Source organism: Dendroctonus ponderosae, unplaced genomic scaffold, assembly GCF_020466585.1.
Source record: "Dendroctonus ponderosae isolate FM_Combo_2020 unplaced genomic scaffold, Dpon_F_20191213v2 Dpon_F_20191213_4, whole genome shotgun sequence".
In the NCBI taxonomy this organism is placed as follows: domain Eukaryota; kingdom Metazoa; phylum Arthropoda; class Insecta; order Coleoptera; family Curculionidae; genus Dendroctonus; species Dendroctonus ponderosae.
Genome location: NW_026018611.1, coordinates 7,457,675 through 7,474,063, shown reverse-complemented (window position 1 = coordinate 7,474,063; position 16,389 = coordinate 7,457,675). Strand labels below are relative to the sequence as shown.

Here is a 16,389-nt window from a genome sequence, read left to right as displayed (position 1 = left end):
CTAATCAGAATTGTGTATAAAAGTGTTCAAAAAGTAGTAAATCAGAAGTGTTTTGCTCACCTAATTCCTGAGTATGTTCAATGGTGTGTACGTCTGTGGTTTCTAATTCGAAATGTGGGGTAATTGGTTTTTTCTTCAGTTTTTTTGGTGTCAAAACTTCGAGAAGTTTAAGTGTTTCGTCGGGCGGAAGTTCGGAAATTTCAGACGTGAATGTTGTAACAGTAGTTTGAGGTTTTCTGTCGTCTTCTTCCACCGTGCATATCTTAGTGGTCTCGATTTTATCTCCCTTTTTCTTGTGAATAATTCGTTTCATAGTTTTTTTAGATGTTTTGTCAATCGTTATTTTCTCGGGCATTTCCAATACTTGGGTACTTTCTGGAAGAGCTGATAAATCTTTGGCTTCATCCGCCGTCACGGTGGTTTCTGGAATTTTATCTTCTTCGTAAACGGTTTCAACTATTAACGTTTCCTGTTTAGGACTTTTCAGTTTTTTAAGAATCCTCGTTTTGGTAGTTTCGATCTTTGGCCCTGTAGGTGTTTGAATTACTTTAGTGGTAATTTCTTCAGGCACTTCTATGGTAATGGTATCAACGCTTTCTTCAGTTACACGTGGTACTTCATCTGTTAGATATACATTGACTTCTGTAATTGGAGTTTCATTCCCTTTTTCTGTAACTACTATCTCAGTGACTTGTGCTTTCTCACCGACTCGTTTTTGTGTTTTCCTTTTAGTAACTTTAGTCACTATCGGGGTTGGTCCCGATAGATCTTCGGTGATTTCTGTAGTTGAAGGAAATTCTTCTAATACTTCACCTTTTAGAATATCCGATATGTCATCGGGAATCAGTTCTTCTATCGTCACGTCGGTTTGAGAGTCGCCATCAATTTCTCGTGTTTGAAGAGTAATTATCTCTTCTTTGGGTTTATGCAGTTTCTTGTACTGCTTTTTGTTTTTAATAACTGTCTTGGTAGTGTCTTTATCGACTTTCACTTCTTCAACAACAACTTCTTCTGGTAATTCTACCACTAAAGGCTTTCCTTTTTTAGGCCGCACTTTCAACAATGGTAAAAGCTCATCAGCTTCTTCTTGATCCGGCAGCAAATCTTCTTCTACTGTGTATATCACTACTAGTACTTGCGGTTTCTTTTCATCTTCATCAACGGTTAGAATTTCGGTAATTTCAGACTGTGATTTTCCTATGGGTTTTTTTAGTTTTCGTTTAGTAAACTTCTTAGTAATCACTTTGTCATTTACTTTAGTTTTAATAATTTTTTCTTCCGTTGGTAATTCAATGACCTCAGCGGCGTCATACGGCACAACGAACTCATCAGTGATGTATTCAATTTCAGTTGTTACAATAGTCTCAGATTTGCCCTGTTCAGGTATTAAAGTTTCAATATTTGTAACCTCTTGAGTTGGGCCTAATCTCTTTTTAATTGTGCGTCGTTTTTTGATCGTCTTCTTAATACCTTCGGGAGTTTTTTCATCGACGGTTGTAATTACTTCTGGAAGTTCGTAAACTACTATTGGTTTTTGATACTCGGGGCCTTCAAGGCGTACTTTTTCTGCAGGACCTTCATATTTAGGCACCTTAAAAGGTTTCAACTTAATTTTTTCAGGTTCTTCCTCTCTTTTAGGTTTCTGTTTGGGTTGGAAAGAAACATCTTCCGATTCAATATCTGGCTTTTCTTTAGGAACGCCCATAATTAACTGTAATTCATCTACATCTGGGCTCGACTTTGCTTTGGGCTTCTTCTTGTATTTTGTTGGAACCTTTTTCTTAATTTTTTGTACGTCATCCTTGTCGCTCGTTTCAAAATCTTCCATTTCAAAATCTGTTTTATCAATGTCGTACGGTTCAAACGCAATGGGTTCTTCATCATGTTCCTCGCTACGGTTTTTAATTTTTGACTCGTCAGGTTTTTTAGTTTTTGCTTCTTTCACCTCAAGTGGTTCTTTGTCAGATGCTGTTTCAGGTATTTTCTTTAACAGAACTTTTTCTGGCAGTTCCACATCTTCAGGTATCTGCCCTTTGCCTAGCTCAAGTATGGCAGTTTTTTCGTCCGGCTGTTGCCTTTCCTTTGGAAGCCTTTTATGTTTGGGAGAATCTTTGGCATCAGTGGTTTCAGGCTTTGCAGGCATATCAACGTGCTCAACTTCTTCCAGCTCTGGCGGCATGTAGTCTATGTCCTTAAACTTCCGTATTTTCTTCTTTTTCAACACCTTTTGTGCATCAGATATATTCCTTGACAGTTCGCCATGGTCCCTGATGTATGCAGGAAGATTTGTGATTATTCCATGTTGCTCAACTTCACTTAGGGGAGGAAAAATTATTAGTTTGATTCTGCTTTTCAGTCGGAACATTGGTTGCTTCTTTTCTTCAGCAGCTTTTTGTGGTCGCTTGGGCTTTCTCAGTTTTAGTTCAGTGAGTTTGGGAATATCATCCTTTTCCACAATGACTGGTTGCTTTGGTTTGATGTCGATGAGTTCTAATTTATGTTTAACGAGAGTAATTTCTTTCGGAGTTGCGTCGATGTCGTACTCCTTAATTTTCACTGTGGTTTTTGGACGTTTTCCGTCTTCGAACACACTAATAACTTCAGTTTCTTCAATTTTTGGACCAATTTTCTTAAGCAGTTTTCTTTTCTTTGTGATTTTCTTTTTAGGAATATCATCAGATGTAGTCATATCAACAACTTCTGTTTCTTCAGGAATTTCAATTACTGGAACCATTTCGCTCATATCTTCAATTTCGGATGCGTTTTCTTCTTGAATGTTACCTTTAATAGTCGGTTCTTCGCCTGGCTTTTCTTTAATACTAATTGTGATAACTTCATCTGTGTCTCCAATTCGTTTTTTAATTTTCCTCTTTCTAATCGTACCTTTTCTTCCGTCTCCTAAATCGATTTCCTCCTTTTCTTCCGGATATTCGACTAAAACTCGGTATCCTGTGGGCATATCTGTTAACTCGGGGAACTGAGGAAGTGGATGAGCTAACAAAATTCGTATAACTTCCATTTTAAGCAGCTCAAATATTTCTGGCGTTGTGGGTAAGTCTTTTTGTTGCTCTAACAGAGGCACGAATAAGTATGCATCTTCCGAAATTGGTTTCTTTGATTTCCGGACCTTCTTTTTCGGTTGATCAATTTCAACAGCTTTGGTTGGCACCTTCTCCGGTATTTCCTCTGCTACATAACGTGACTCGTCTTCCTCTACTTCTTCAACAGTCACTGTTGTTTTAGGCTCTTTACCTTCCTGTTCAACCGTAATTATTTCGGTCTTTTCTTGCTTGTTTCCTTTCTTCCTTTTAATTACTCGCTTTTTTACCACTCTATTTCTAGGAATACCTTCTTCGACAACTGTTGTTTGTTCGATTTGCTCAGGTAATTCTTCTACAATATATTCAGGTTGTTTAGGCATTTGCTCTTCTTCCACCGTTACTGTTGTTTCTGGCCTTTTTCCTTCTTGTTCAACGGTTACTATTTTTGTTGTTTCTTGCTTGTCACCTTTCTTCTTTTTAATCACCCGTTTCTTCACCACTTTCCTTCTCGGAATTCCCTCTTCGACAACTATTGTTTCTTCGATTTGTTCAGGTAATTCTTCGACAACATATTCAGGCTGTTCAGGGACTTGCTCTTCTTCAACCGTTATTGTGGTTTCTGGCTTTTTGCCTTCTTGTTCAACGGTTACTATTTCTGTGGTTTCTTGCTTATCACCTTTCTTCTTTTTAATAACGCGTTTCTTTGTTACTTTCTTTCTGGGAATACCTTCCTCGACAACCGTTGTTTCTTCAATCTGCTCAGGTAATTCTTCTATAATAAACTCAGGCTGTTCAGGCACTTGCTCTTCTTCAACTGTTATTGTGGTTTCCGGCTTTTTGCCTTCTTGTTCCACCGTTATTATTTTGGTTGTTTCTTGCTTGTCACCTTTCTTCTTTTTAATCACTCGTTTCTTCACCACTTTCCTTCGCGGAATACCTTCTTCCACAATTGTTGTTTCTTCGATTTGCTCAGGTAACTCTTCAATTAAATATTCTGGTTCGTGAGGAATTTCCTTTTCTTCTACGGATATTGTCGTTTGCGGTTTCTTACCCTCTTGTTCAACGGTGACAATTTCGGTCGTTTCTTGTTTGTCGCCTTTCTTCTTTTTAATGACTCGTTTCCTGACGACTTTCTGTCTAGGAACACCTTCTTCTACAACTGTTGTTTCTTCGATTTGTTCAGGTAGTTCTTCTACAACATATTCAGGCTGGTCAGGCACTTGTTCTTCGTTAACGGTTATTGTGGTTTCCGGTTTTTTGCCTTCCTGTTCAACGGTGACTATTTCTGTGGTTTCTTGCTTGACACCTTTCTTCTTTTTAATAACGCGTTTCTTTGTTACTTTCTTTCTGGGAATACCATCTTCGACAACTGTTGTTTCTTCGATCTGCTCAGGTAATTCTTCTACAATATATTTAGGCTGTTCAGGTACTTGCTCTTCTTCAACTGTTATTGTGGTTTCTGGCCTTTTGCCTTCTTGTTCCACCGTTATTATTTTGGTTGTTTCTTGCTTGTCACCTTTCTTCTTTTTAATCACTCGTTTCTTCACCACTTTCCTTCTCGGAATACCTTCTTCTACAACTGTTGTTTCTTCGATTTGTTCAGGAAATTCTTCTACAACGTATTCAGGCTGTTTAGGCACTTGTTCTTCGTCAACGGTTATTGTGGTTTCCGGTTTTTTGCCTTCTTGCTCAACGGTGACTATTTCTGTGGTTTCTTGCTTGTCACCTTTCTTCTTTTTAATAACGCGTTTCTTTGTGACTTTCTTTCTGGCAATACCATCTTCCACAACCGTTGTTTCTTCGATCTGCTCAGGTAATTCTTCTACAATATATTTAGGTTGTTCAGGTACTTGCTCTTCTTCAACTGTTATTGTGGTTTCTGGCTTTTTGCCTTCTTGTTCAACGGTTATTATTTTGGTTGTTTCTTGCTTGCCGCCCCTCTTCTTTTTAATGACTCGTTTCCTGACGACTTTCTGTCTAGGAACACCTTCTTCTACAACTGTTGTTTCTTCGATTTGCTCAGGTAACTCTTCAATTAAATATTCTTGTTCGTGAGGAATCTCCTTTTCTTCTACGGATATTGTCATTTGCGGTTTCTTGCCCTCTTGTTCAACGGTGACAATTTCGGTCGTTTCTTGTTTGTCGCCTTTCTTCTTTTTAATGACTCGTTTCCTGACAACTTTCTGTCTAGGAACACCTTCTTCTACAACTGTTGTTTCTTCGATTTGTTCAGGCAGTTCTTCTACAACATATTCAGGCTGGTCAGGCACTTGTTCTTCGTTAACGGTTATTGTGGTTTCCGGTTTTTTGCCTTCTTGCTCAACGGTGACTATTTCTGTAGTTTCTTGCTTGACACCTTTCTTCTTTTTAATAACGCGTTTCTTTGTTACTTTCTTTATGGGAATACCATCTTCGACAACTGTTGTTTCTTCGATCTGCTCAGGTAATTCTTCTACAATGTATTCAGGCTGTTCAGGTACTTGCTCTTCTTCAACTGTTATTGTGGTTTCTGGCTTTTTGCCTTCTTGTTCAATCGTTACAATTTTGGTTGTTTCTTGCTTGTCACCTTTCTTCTTTTTGATCACGCGTTTCTTTACCACTTTCTTTCTGGAAATACCACCTTCCACAACTGTTGATTCTTCAATTTGTTCAGGTAATTCTTCTATGACATATTCAGGTTGTTCGGGCGTCTGTTCTTCGTCAACGGTAATTGTGGTTTCCGGTTTTTTGCCTTCTTGCTCAACGGTTACTATTTGTGTGGTTTCTTGCTTGTCACCTTTCTTCTTTTTAATAACGCGTTTTTTTATGACTTTCTTTCTTGGAATACCTTCTTCGACAACTGTTGTTTCTTCAATTTGTTCAGGTAGTTCTTCTATGACATATTCAGGTTGTTTGGGCGTTTGTTCTTCATCAACGGTGATTGTGGTTTCCGGTTTTTTGCCTTCTTGCTCAACGGTTACTATTTTTGTTGTTTCTTGCTTCTCACCTTTCTTCTTTTTAATAACGCGTTTTTTTATCACTTTCTTTCTCCGAATACCGTCTTCGACAACTGTTGTTTCTTCGATTTGCTCAGGTAGTTCTTCTACAACATATTCAGGTTGTTCAGGGACTTGCTCTTCTTCAACCGTTATTGTGATTTCTGGCTTTTTGCCTTCTTGCTCAACGGTGACTATTTCTGTTGTTTCTTGCTTGTCACCTTTCTTCTTTTTGATCACGCGTTTTTTTATTACTTTCTTTCTCGGAATACCTTCTTCGACAACTGTTTTTTCTTCGATTTGCTCAGGTAATTCTTCTACAATATATTCAGGCTGATCAGGCACTTGCTCTTCTACAACTGTTATTGTGGTTTCCGGTTTTTTGCCTTCTTGCTCAACGGTGACTAGTTCCGTGATTTCTTGCTTGTCACCTTTCCTCTTTTTAATAACGCGTTTCTTAATTACTTTCTTTCTCGGAATTCCTTCTTCAACCACTATTGTTTCTTCGATTTGCTGAGGTAGCTCTTCAACTACATATTCAGGTTCTTCGCAGAGTTCCTTTTCTTGCACAGATATTGTTGTTTCTGGTTTCTTACCTTCTTGCTCAACGGTTGTTATTTCGGTTGTTTCTTGCTTGCCATCCTTCTTCTTTTTAATAACGCGTTTTCTCACCACTTTTTTTCTAGGAATACCGTCCTCCACAACTGTTGTTTCTTCGATTTGTTCAGGTAACTCCTCAACAATAAATTTGGGTTGTTCGGAAATTGCTTCATCTACTGTTACAATATCACCCCTTTCCGGTCTACCACCCATATGTTTTACACTTTTCTTCTTTTTCGGAGTTGGAGACTCAGGCATTTCTTCAACAGTGTACTCATTAGGTTGAGGTTCGCTCTCAGTGTCTGATAGTTCTTCAATTGTAGGTCCTGTTTTATCTATTTTCTGTGGTGTGCTTTCAGATATTATTTCTTCTATCACAGTATCACCTTCGTGACCTTTCTTGTGTTTCTTTTTCAAAATGGTTCTTTTGGTGACAACTTGAGCCGCTTCTTCACTATCTGGTGTGGATTTGAATCTTGTTACAAATTCATGGGTTTCTTCGGCGTCCGAATGTTTTCTAACCGGAGATGTGTACTCGTCTGCTAATTCAGAGGTTGGTGCTTTTTGAGTGACGGTTTCGTGTGTTATTTGTTGTGTGGTGTCATCCAGTGGTCCTGTAATTTAAGGTGATTAATGAGGCCCTTTGAAAAGCTATGTGCGAATTGATGATGAACGCGAAAATGATTTGTGTTCTTCTGTACGGTGTTATTTGGTTTGGTATTGTACTTCTACTTTGTTTTGTGTGGTAAGCTACTCTAGTGTTACGCCTGATCTAACGAGAATTCTAATTACTTTATATTTCAATATGCATATTATTTTTGCCATCAAGAACTACTGTAATTTGTGTAATTCGAATAGAAGCAAATAGACAATATGGAGCTTTTTTTAATAAATTAAATGCTTTAAAAGCAGAAAATGAATATATTTATTGATTGAGATCATCTTGGTTTTTGAAATCCAGAGTAGCTTCACATTTTGGTCGGGGTTTAACTTACCTGGATGTTCAAGTATCTGGACTTCACTTATCTGCAGTTGGGGGGTTTCAGTGTCTGTCAAAGCCACTGTAACATTCTTCTGATTGGGTGTTTCGAGATCTAACGTTATAACACTACCTGAGACCGTTTGTTCTGTTACTACAAGGCTTCGGTTAACGTCAACATATTGACTTTGAACTTTTAAGGTCTTAACATGATCTGGTTTAATGACATTAACGCTATCTAGGGTAAGAACATCCTCACTGGTTCCCACTGGTTTATCTTCAACTCGTTTTTCCGCAGTGGTTTCAGTTGCCATAACAGTTGAAATTTCTTCACCTACGGTTCCATGTGCCATCGTTTGCGTTACGGTAATACTTTGCTCTGTCAGCATATCGAAATCGGCAACTTTGCTGTTGGGGTGTTCAATTTCCAACTGTTGGGTGGATCCTTGAATTGTAATAGTTGATTCCATAACGCTCTCAAACTCATCCTTATGTAACGCAGCAGTCTGCTGCGGTATATGTTTTTTTCTATGGAATTCAGTAGTATTTTCATACACGTTCACATCCTCACTTTTCAGCCCTTTGAAACTATCCATCACAGGTGATGCTGTACTTGTTGGAGCTTTGAAACTTTCTAAGTGAGATTCTTGTTGATTGCTTAATATTTCTGATACAGATGCGATATTACGCGTGTATTCAAGATCTACGCTAGCTTGGGAAAAGTCAGGCAACTTTGTAGTAATGTCATCACCTACATTTTCGAAAGATTTTATATCGAGTCCTTCGATTGGTTTGCTTTCTAAAATATTTGAAGTAGCTTTTTCTTGGTTCGGAACATCTTGGACCAGATCAGATTCCATTTGAGCAGGTAAAATTTCAGTTATACTCGCAGATTTTCCAGCTTTTTCTAGATTTATGGCTGCCTTATCTGTTCTGGGAACAGCTTCGCTGACAGGCTTAGCTAGCGATTCGTAAGGCTTAACATTAGTTTCTTCAATATTCCGTTGCTCTATAAGAGTCACTGAGGCAAAATCGTCGGAAGGAAGCTGCACTTTTAACTCGGTTTCATTGGAACATGTCAGTATTTCAGTTATGTTTACTGCTTGATTGCTTTTTTCCATATTAATATCCGCAATACCTGATAACGGAAGCTTATCCCTTACATGATCACCCAAACTTTCAAGAACCCTAACTTCCTGTTCTTGAACCACTTCTAGTCCTAGTAAATGGGGATGTGCAGTTTCTTGATTGGGTTTTGGAACAGTGAATTCAGACTCAGCCTGAGTGCTTAAGACTTCTGTTACATTTGCTGCGGAAGCCAAATCCGGTAACACGTAGCCAGCCATAAATGATTCTGGGCTTTCAGCTTTGGGTTTTTCACCCAAAGCTTCTAGACATCGAATTTGTAACTCTTCGATTGCTTTGTGTTCTGAAATTGCTTCTGAGGCTAACTCTGTTTTTGTAGTGCCCGGAATAAATTCAGATTCAGCTTGAGTTTGTAGTACTTCTGCTACACTTGCTACGTGTCTGGCTTCTGTTAAATCAACATGTACTTGGGAAGTAGTCAGTTTGCTGTCTTTGTTGTATTTACCTAATGCCTCTAACGCGTTAGCGTCAGCTTCTTCGATGACGTTGTGTTCTGTAAATTCTAGAACCGCTTTGCCTTCTTGAGGTTGGTCTGGCATCATATCCTTTTCCAGCTGGTTAGTTAATATCTCAGATATGCTTGCCACCTTGTTGGCATTTTCCAAATTTGTATCAGCTTTACTTAATAGAGGTGATTTATCTTTTACATGTTCTGATTCTTTCTCCACCGAGACATTTTCTGTAACTGTAATGGATGTAAGCGGCAACGTTTCTAGTGAGGCCTGATAATCCTGAGGTTGTTCAATTTTCAGTAAATCTATGTCTTGTTCGCTTTTGGTTTCACGGATTTCAGTAGCTTCCTGCAGTAGAACACTCTCCTCAGCTTGTGCTTCTAGAGGTATGGACTTGTGCAAAATTGTTTCACTATCTTGAGTGATAATTTCAGTAATGTTAACGGACTGAGTAGGCATTATTGTACGGTCGGCTGTAGAAGCTACTGCAGGCTGGTCGGTAAATGGCACCTCTTTTTCTTCAGTTTTCTGTTCGTGAGTACTAATCGCAGTTAGCTCATCGCGAATTATTTCGGCTAATGTTTCCTTAGGTGAAATAAGTGCTAATTGTGCAAGATCATCACTTGATTGCACTTCACTGCTTACTAGCGAGTGATGGGGCATAATGGATAAGCTAGACTTTTCTTCGGGCAGTTCTCCAGGCACAAATCGTCCCTCTTTTTCATCTGAAACAGTTTGAGATATTTCGACCGACGACATTTCTCCAATGCTTAAATCGGCCTGTTTGGTGTCGGGCTTTAGCTGCTGATCCATTGGCTTTTCTGAATCTTGAACATTGCTCTGCGATTGAGTGATACTTTGTAACATTTCCTGCACTATATTAACCACTTGGGTGTTTTGAACATCTTCGGTTAAATCAGTCAACGTATCATGAGGAACCACATGACTTTGAACCAAGGCCGTTGCCTCGTCTATTTGCTCATAAGCATTTTCTACAAGCAAGGGTTCCTTCGAAGCCTTGCCATACGCATCACCCAGCACCACCTCAGATATATCGAGGTAATTAATCTCATCAATTTTGGTCTCAGCTGTTTTTTTTGCAACGTCCGGCGTATCCTGATCTAAGTAATCTTCTAATACCAAGTTTTGCCCCTGACTTAGATAATCAAAAGTGGGTTGATCTTCACCGGCAGTAGTTTCTTTTGGTTTTTCGACTATATACTCGCTAGTCTGATCGGAGGTCTGAACTTCCGACACCTGAGCAGTTATGTGTCCAGAAACTGAAGAATCAGCAGTACTTGTGTCTGGAGCAGGGGATTTATCAAAGGCAGTTTCACGTTCGGCACTGACGACCTCACTAGTCTCAACAGTTTGTTCTTCATCGAACGCAACTGATGCTTGCTTTCTGTTCAAAGGTACAGTCTTTTCGAAAACGTCTTCACGCTCATGAAGTTGCGGACTTTCTTGAACCAGCTGGCATAGTTCATCTTGCCTCAAAACTGCCGAAGAGCTTTGCGGTGCTTGATACTCAGAAACTCCGGTGTTGTCGCTGCTGATCGTTTCGGCAGTTACCGGAACTTGTACGGCATCTATTGCGGCAATAGCGGATTGTTCGTTCGGTTTCTCCAAATCGGCAATATATCCTTCCTTATCTTCGGTCGTTACTTCCGAGATATTCACCACAATTCTGCCTTTCTCTAACGAGAGTTCTACTGTGGAAGTTTCTGGTTTAAATTCACCTTGAAAGTCTGTTTCTTTTTCTTCAGACATATTTTGCGTTACAATTAGACTATGTAAAACTTCGTCGGCAGGCTGAGCCTGATACTGCTCGAACTGCGACTGTTGGAAGAAACCTGGATTTTCGCGAATATCGGTAGTTTCATATCCTGCCACTTTTCCTGGTATATCAATATTTTGAAGAGCAGTTTTACTGCTCGGCAGTTGAAATTCGGCCAAATGCTGCTCTTTTTCAGCTACAGTCGTTTGTTCGCTTGTGATTCCTTCAACTGCTTCTACACCAATGATAGCAGCCGTTGACAGGGGCTTTTTGAAGTCGGCTAAGTCAGTTTCGGCCTCGATTGCTGTCTGTTGCGTTTGGGTTAGTGTATTTGAAAATATTATACTGCTTGAAGCTGTTGTTTCATCTGGTTTCAGTTCTTCGAGGTCTAGAATTCCTTCGTTGGGGTTAACTTCACTTTGTGAGGCAATGACGTTGCTTTCTGAAAGATTCACTTCAGCCTCTTTGGTGCTGGGTCGTTCGGTTAGCAAATCTGTTTCTTTATCTGCCACAGTGACTGTTTCTACCACTACTCCCACATCTTCATCGATGCTCACCGTTACATGTCGCTGGTCGATTTTTTCTGCTTCGGGGCTTTTGCCTTCAGTTTCCGATATAAGCGTCTCAGTTTGCAAGGCAGTACTCAGTGCTGAAATTTCTGGTTGTGCTGATGAATGCTCAGGTTGACTGGATTGTAAATCACCAGTGTTTTCGTTAATCTCTAGTTCGCTTCTCACAGGAAGTTCATGTCCTAGTAGTCCAACAGTAGCCTGGTTTCCGGTCGGTTTGTCCTCTACTTGTAAATTGGTTTCAGTTTCATTGCTCTTTACCTCACTGATTGATACGGCGTGCTGAGATGTGAAGTCCACTGTAGCAGATTTCGTATCTAAAACGGGCTTTTCGAAGTAGGTTTCGCTCTCTTGTGCTAGTGTCTCAGTTTGGGTTAAACCTTCTATCAACGATGTTTCTGGATTAGCATTTGCAAAGGCCGGCTTTTGCTCAATTAGTGATGATACTTGATCTTGACTTTCAGGTTGGCTAGATTCAGCAACTGGTTGTGCATCAATTGAGGTAAGGGCGACTAAGCTTGTAGCTTCTTCAGTATCATGTTTGCCTTCTTTTTCTGAAATCACGGTTTCAGTAGTCTCAGCCGTAGTAATTTCCCCAAATTCAACTTCGGCGCTTTGCTGCAAAGGCTGAACATCTTTTTCTAGGTTTGCTTCCTTTTCCCCAGTAATTAATTCAGTTTCAGTAATTGATCGCATTTGCGAATGCACTGATGATGCAATAAATTTGGTTGGCGAGGATCGATCAAAATCTGTAAATGAGTCGTTCACTAGTACTTCATCGACTTGTATATTTTCCTGTGGTGATAAGATCTGCTCTGCTTGATTCAAATTGATTTCGTCTTTTATGAGTTCTGTCTCTTTTATTGCCGCTGTTATCGAGGTTACAGAAATGGGGATAGCTTCTTCGAACTCAGAAGTAGCAGTTTGAGTATCACGATGTTCCCTCTCAATATTGGATTCTTGTTCTCCAACTACTGACTCGGTCGTAATAATGGTGTCCAGCGGACTAAATTGGGTTTTAGCATTTTCTGTTCTCCGTTCCTCTTCTTTCAATGCATTTGTGGAATCTTGTGGTTGGACTTCTTCTTTAACAGCAATTATGTGAGATGAAATAGCTACATTTCCCCGATCAACTTGGGGAGATTCATCCTGCGGCAGATTCGATTCTGCTTCTCCAGCGAATACTTCACTAACATTGATACCTTCAGCTTCACCAAATAAAACGTCTGCCTGTTTAGAGTTTGGTTTGATATCTTCGCTACTGTATCCTTCAGTTTCTCCTGCGGCAATTTCCATTTGAACGAGAGGGTGCGATAGATCTTGTCTAGTGATACCTAACTGTTTCTCTGGTGAGATGCGATCGAAAACGCCGGTTTGATTATCCGCGATTATTTGTTCTTTAGTCGCAACTTGTTGCTCTTCAATCCCAACAACGGCATTGGACTTATCTACATCTGAAACGGTGAGTTGTTCTTCATTTTGCTCAGCTCTGGTTTCAGTAACGGACAGAGCCTGACCTGGCAAGATGTCAACATTGGCATGCTTGGAATATGGATGAATATCAGCTGGTAAATCCTTGTGAACATCCACTGCATTGGATTCAGTTACAATTAGTTCATTGTATGGTTTAGTATATTTCTTGGCTTTACCAGTAAGCAATTCATCTTCGATTATTTCATCAGTATGAACCACCAGTTCCACTTCAGTTTTCACCGCAACATCGTGAGCTGTAATATTTGGTTGCCCCAGCCCTTCAAGTGGAGTGATATGTGGAGAATATTCATCTTCTTTCTCATTTATGGTTACTTGCATTACATTGGGACCACTAAGCCCGTCAGTTAAACCGAACAAAGCTGATTTAGCATCGGGCTGCTGTTTTATGTATTCAGATTCCTTTTCCCCTGTTTCATGCTGCAAAGTGTAAACATGTTCTATTGTACTTTGATCAACTTGCGCCGTTTCTTCCACCGGTTTTGACACCATTAGATCTTCAGGTGCAATATTCGAATCGGTGATAGTTTGGCTGGCCACTTGGCTAAACGAAATGTTAACTGTAGCTTCTTGCGTATTAACGTCAGATGATTTATATGGCTTTTCGCGATCATCGGCCACTACTTCGGAAATATTGACGGCTTGCTGGAGAAGGACCTCAGACGAAGCTTGTTTTTCTTCAGGTTTTTCGCTTTCTATGTCATTCAAACCTTCATCAGCAACAGCTTCAGAAATAACAGTTTCTGTGAATGTTGGCTGATTGAAACTGGCTGGGCCTTGCTCTAAGTTGTCAATTTTCAAATTACTCTCGCTATCATCTACTTCGACTATTTCACTTATTCCGGTTGGAAGTAAGTGTGATCTTGTCTGTTTGCCCTTTTGAGATTCTGGTGTTTCAAACTGTTCTAATAACTTTTCACTTTCCATCGTTTGATTTTCAGTTATGCAAATCTCGTCTACAGTTCTGGTTATAGTTGTGTCAATATTGTACGCTTCTGGTTGACTTTGTTCTGATGGCATTTCACTCTCACCAGCCTGGGTCTCAATAGTAACTTGCGCTTCCGTAGTTTGAATATTGGTTTCGGCTGAATCAGTTTTGTATTTCAGGTGATCGGTAAATTCACTGGGTGAATCTCCAGTCTCCACTTCTTCCACAACCAAAGATTCCTTAGGACCAATACTTGAGGTGGCCAAGACTTTGGTTTTATGTTCATCCGGTGCCAAGTCATTCTCTGACTCATGTGCGGTGATAAACGCATTTTCGCTTACTTCAAGTAGTCTAAAATCACTGGTCGCCACTTTGGTGTCGACTTGGCTCTGCTCATAAATATTTTCAGACTCTGCAGCTACAACTGATTCAGTTTGAACGGTTTGCTTTTCAGTGATATCAACGGTAGCAGTAAATTGTTCAGTTTCTTCAGTTGTAATGTCTCCTTGCGGTGCTTGGCTATCTACTGTTCGGACTACCAAACTTTCGTGTAGAAGGATGTCTTCTAGGGCGTTGGCCCGTTCGGGACTGTTGGATTTTGAAAATACCTTCTCCCTGTCTTCAGTTTGAGTTTGAGAAATCAATATTCCTTCTGTCAATGAGATGTTCTCATTTGCTACCTGGGTGGGGGGCAGTTTTCCTGGAGTATATTCGCCTTCAAGCTCTGGAGCCTGAATATGGGACTGTGTAATCGACTTTTGGGATATGATAGATCTTGTAGCCACTTCGGTAGCTACAAATGCCTGAGGAAGATATTTTCCAGGCTTATCTCCAGTAAGGACTTGTTCAACAATTAGGCTTTCTTGAGTATCAATGTTCATTTTCGGTTTGACTCCTACAGGTTTGACAATGTCCATTTTATCTTCCGACATTGCTTGCTGCACTTCTTCAATGGAAATTCCTTCTTGAGTAATGAATGCTTTTGTAGCCTCAACTCCTTTAGGAGCAGCAAAAGCTTCTAAGTCTTTTTCCTTATCTGAAACATCCACCTGCTGAATATGTTTAGCTTCCTGTTCAAGTATTGAAACAAAGGCTTGACCCTCAACTTGGCCTTCGATTGATAATGTAGCGGGAATGTCTCCAAGATTTATTTCATGTATGTTTATGCTCTCTGAAATACTAAAAGCCGGTTGGGCATTAGAAAATGAGGGCTTGAATGTTTTGTCGTATTCTCCCACTTGATTCTGGACGTTTTGCTCGGTTGTTTCGAACGCTTCTACTGAGTCGATGGTTCTTGACGCCTGAGATAAAACAGTGGCAGACTGTTTATGATCTCCTTCTTTTTCGTCAGCCTCGCATTTTTCCTGTATCGGAACCATCTGTGGTAAGATATTGATGTCGGCTGTTGCTTGCTCCACAGTATGATCTATTTGAGTTACTTGGCTGGTTGATGAAGCTTCTGAACTGTCTTTTGGAATGTGAGTTTCAAAAGGATATTTCTGATCATATTCGAGAGGTTTGAAAGTCTCTTCCTTTTGGTGCACTTCGACTTCTTGAATATTGGACGCTTTCTGTTCAATTATGCTAAACTCAGCTTTTGTTTCTGATACTTGCTTGGATTCCAAGGTGATAGAAGTGTCGCCTGCGTAAATCTCTTCGATCACTAGGCTCTCTGTTATTGTAATATTTCGGTCCGCATTATATGCCTGCGGTTTCATGGTTGAGTCAAAATGTGCTGGAATGTTTTGCGAGTTAATTTCGGAAGTTTCATAGGCCTCGAACTGGTCAACGGTTTGATAAGCTTGTTGCGTTATTGTTGTAACCTCTGCTTTCGGTTGTTCAGATTCTTGAGAAATTGGTTGCTCTTGTGAAATAGCATTTAAGGGCAGAATTCCTACTGTTGCCTTGACTTTTTCTAAATCCCGATCAATTTGGGTAATTTCGTCTTTATGTGTGGCTTCGGAAACCACCGACGGTATATTTTGGGGCAGTTGAGTTTGAGGATGGAAGTCGATAGGGAGGATTTTGTCAACATCCTCTTCATCTATAAGGTATTCTTCTGAATGAGGACGTCGCGTTTTTAATACTTTTTTTACGATCCTTTCTTTGTCAATCTCTTCTATGATTTCTACGTCTGTTTTTCTACGGGTCTCAGGTGTGTCTATGATCTCGGTAATTTCAACGGAGTGTCTCTTAGATAATGTTGCTTTGTCACCCTGCACGGTACGTTCACGGACTTCGCTGATTTCGAGGGATTCTGTGAAAGTGTTTGTATGATAGAGGATTGTGTGTCTAATCTCATATTTAAAGTAATCACTAATTTGCCTTCTATACGTTGTGCTAAGAAGCATAGGGTGTCTTAATAAGAGTAGTGTTGTAAGCATTAGTTTCAGTATTTGTTATAGAGTAGGGAATTTTATTTTGGCATACT

At 39.8% G+C, this 16,389-nt stretch overlaps 1 protein-coding gene across 1 annotated transcript in view; it reads right to left on the bottom strand.

Annotated features, from left to right (window-relative positions):
• The window catches only part of LOC109536993 (titin), a 109,665-nt gene that overhangs the window by 22,331 nt on the left and 70,945 nt on the right, over nucleotides 1-16,389 (bottom strand). The window contains exons 34-35 of the mRNA XM_048666015.1: nucleotides 7,612-16,215; nucleotides 61-7,230 (exon numbers count right to left, since the gene is read on the bottom strand). Of these exons, the coding sequence (XP_048521972.1) occupies nucleotides 61-7,230; nucleotides 7,612-16,215 (15,774 nt within the window). The remainder of the gene's footprint in view (nucleotides 1-60; nucleotides 7,231-7,611; nucleotides 16,216-16,389) is intronic.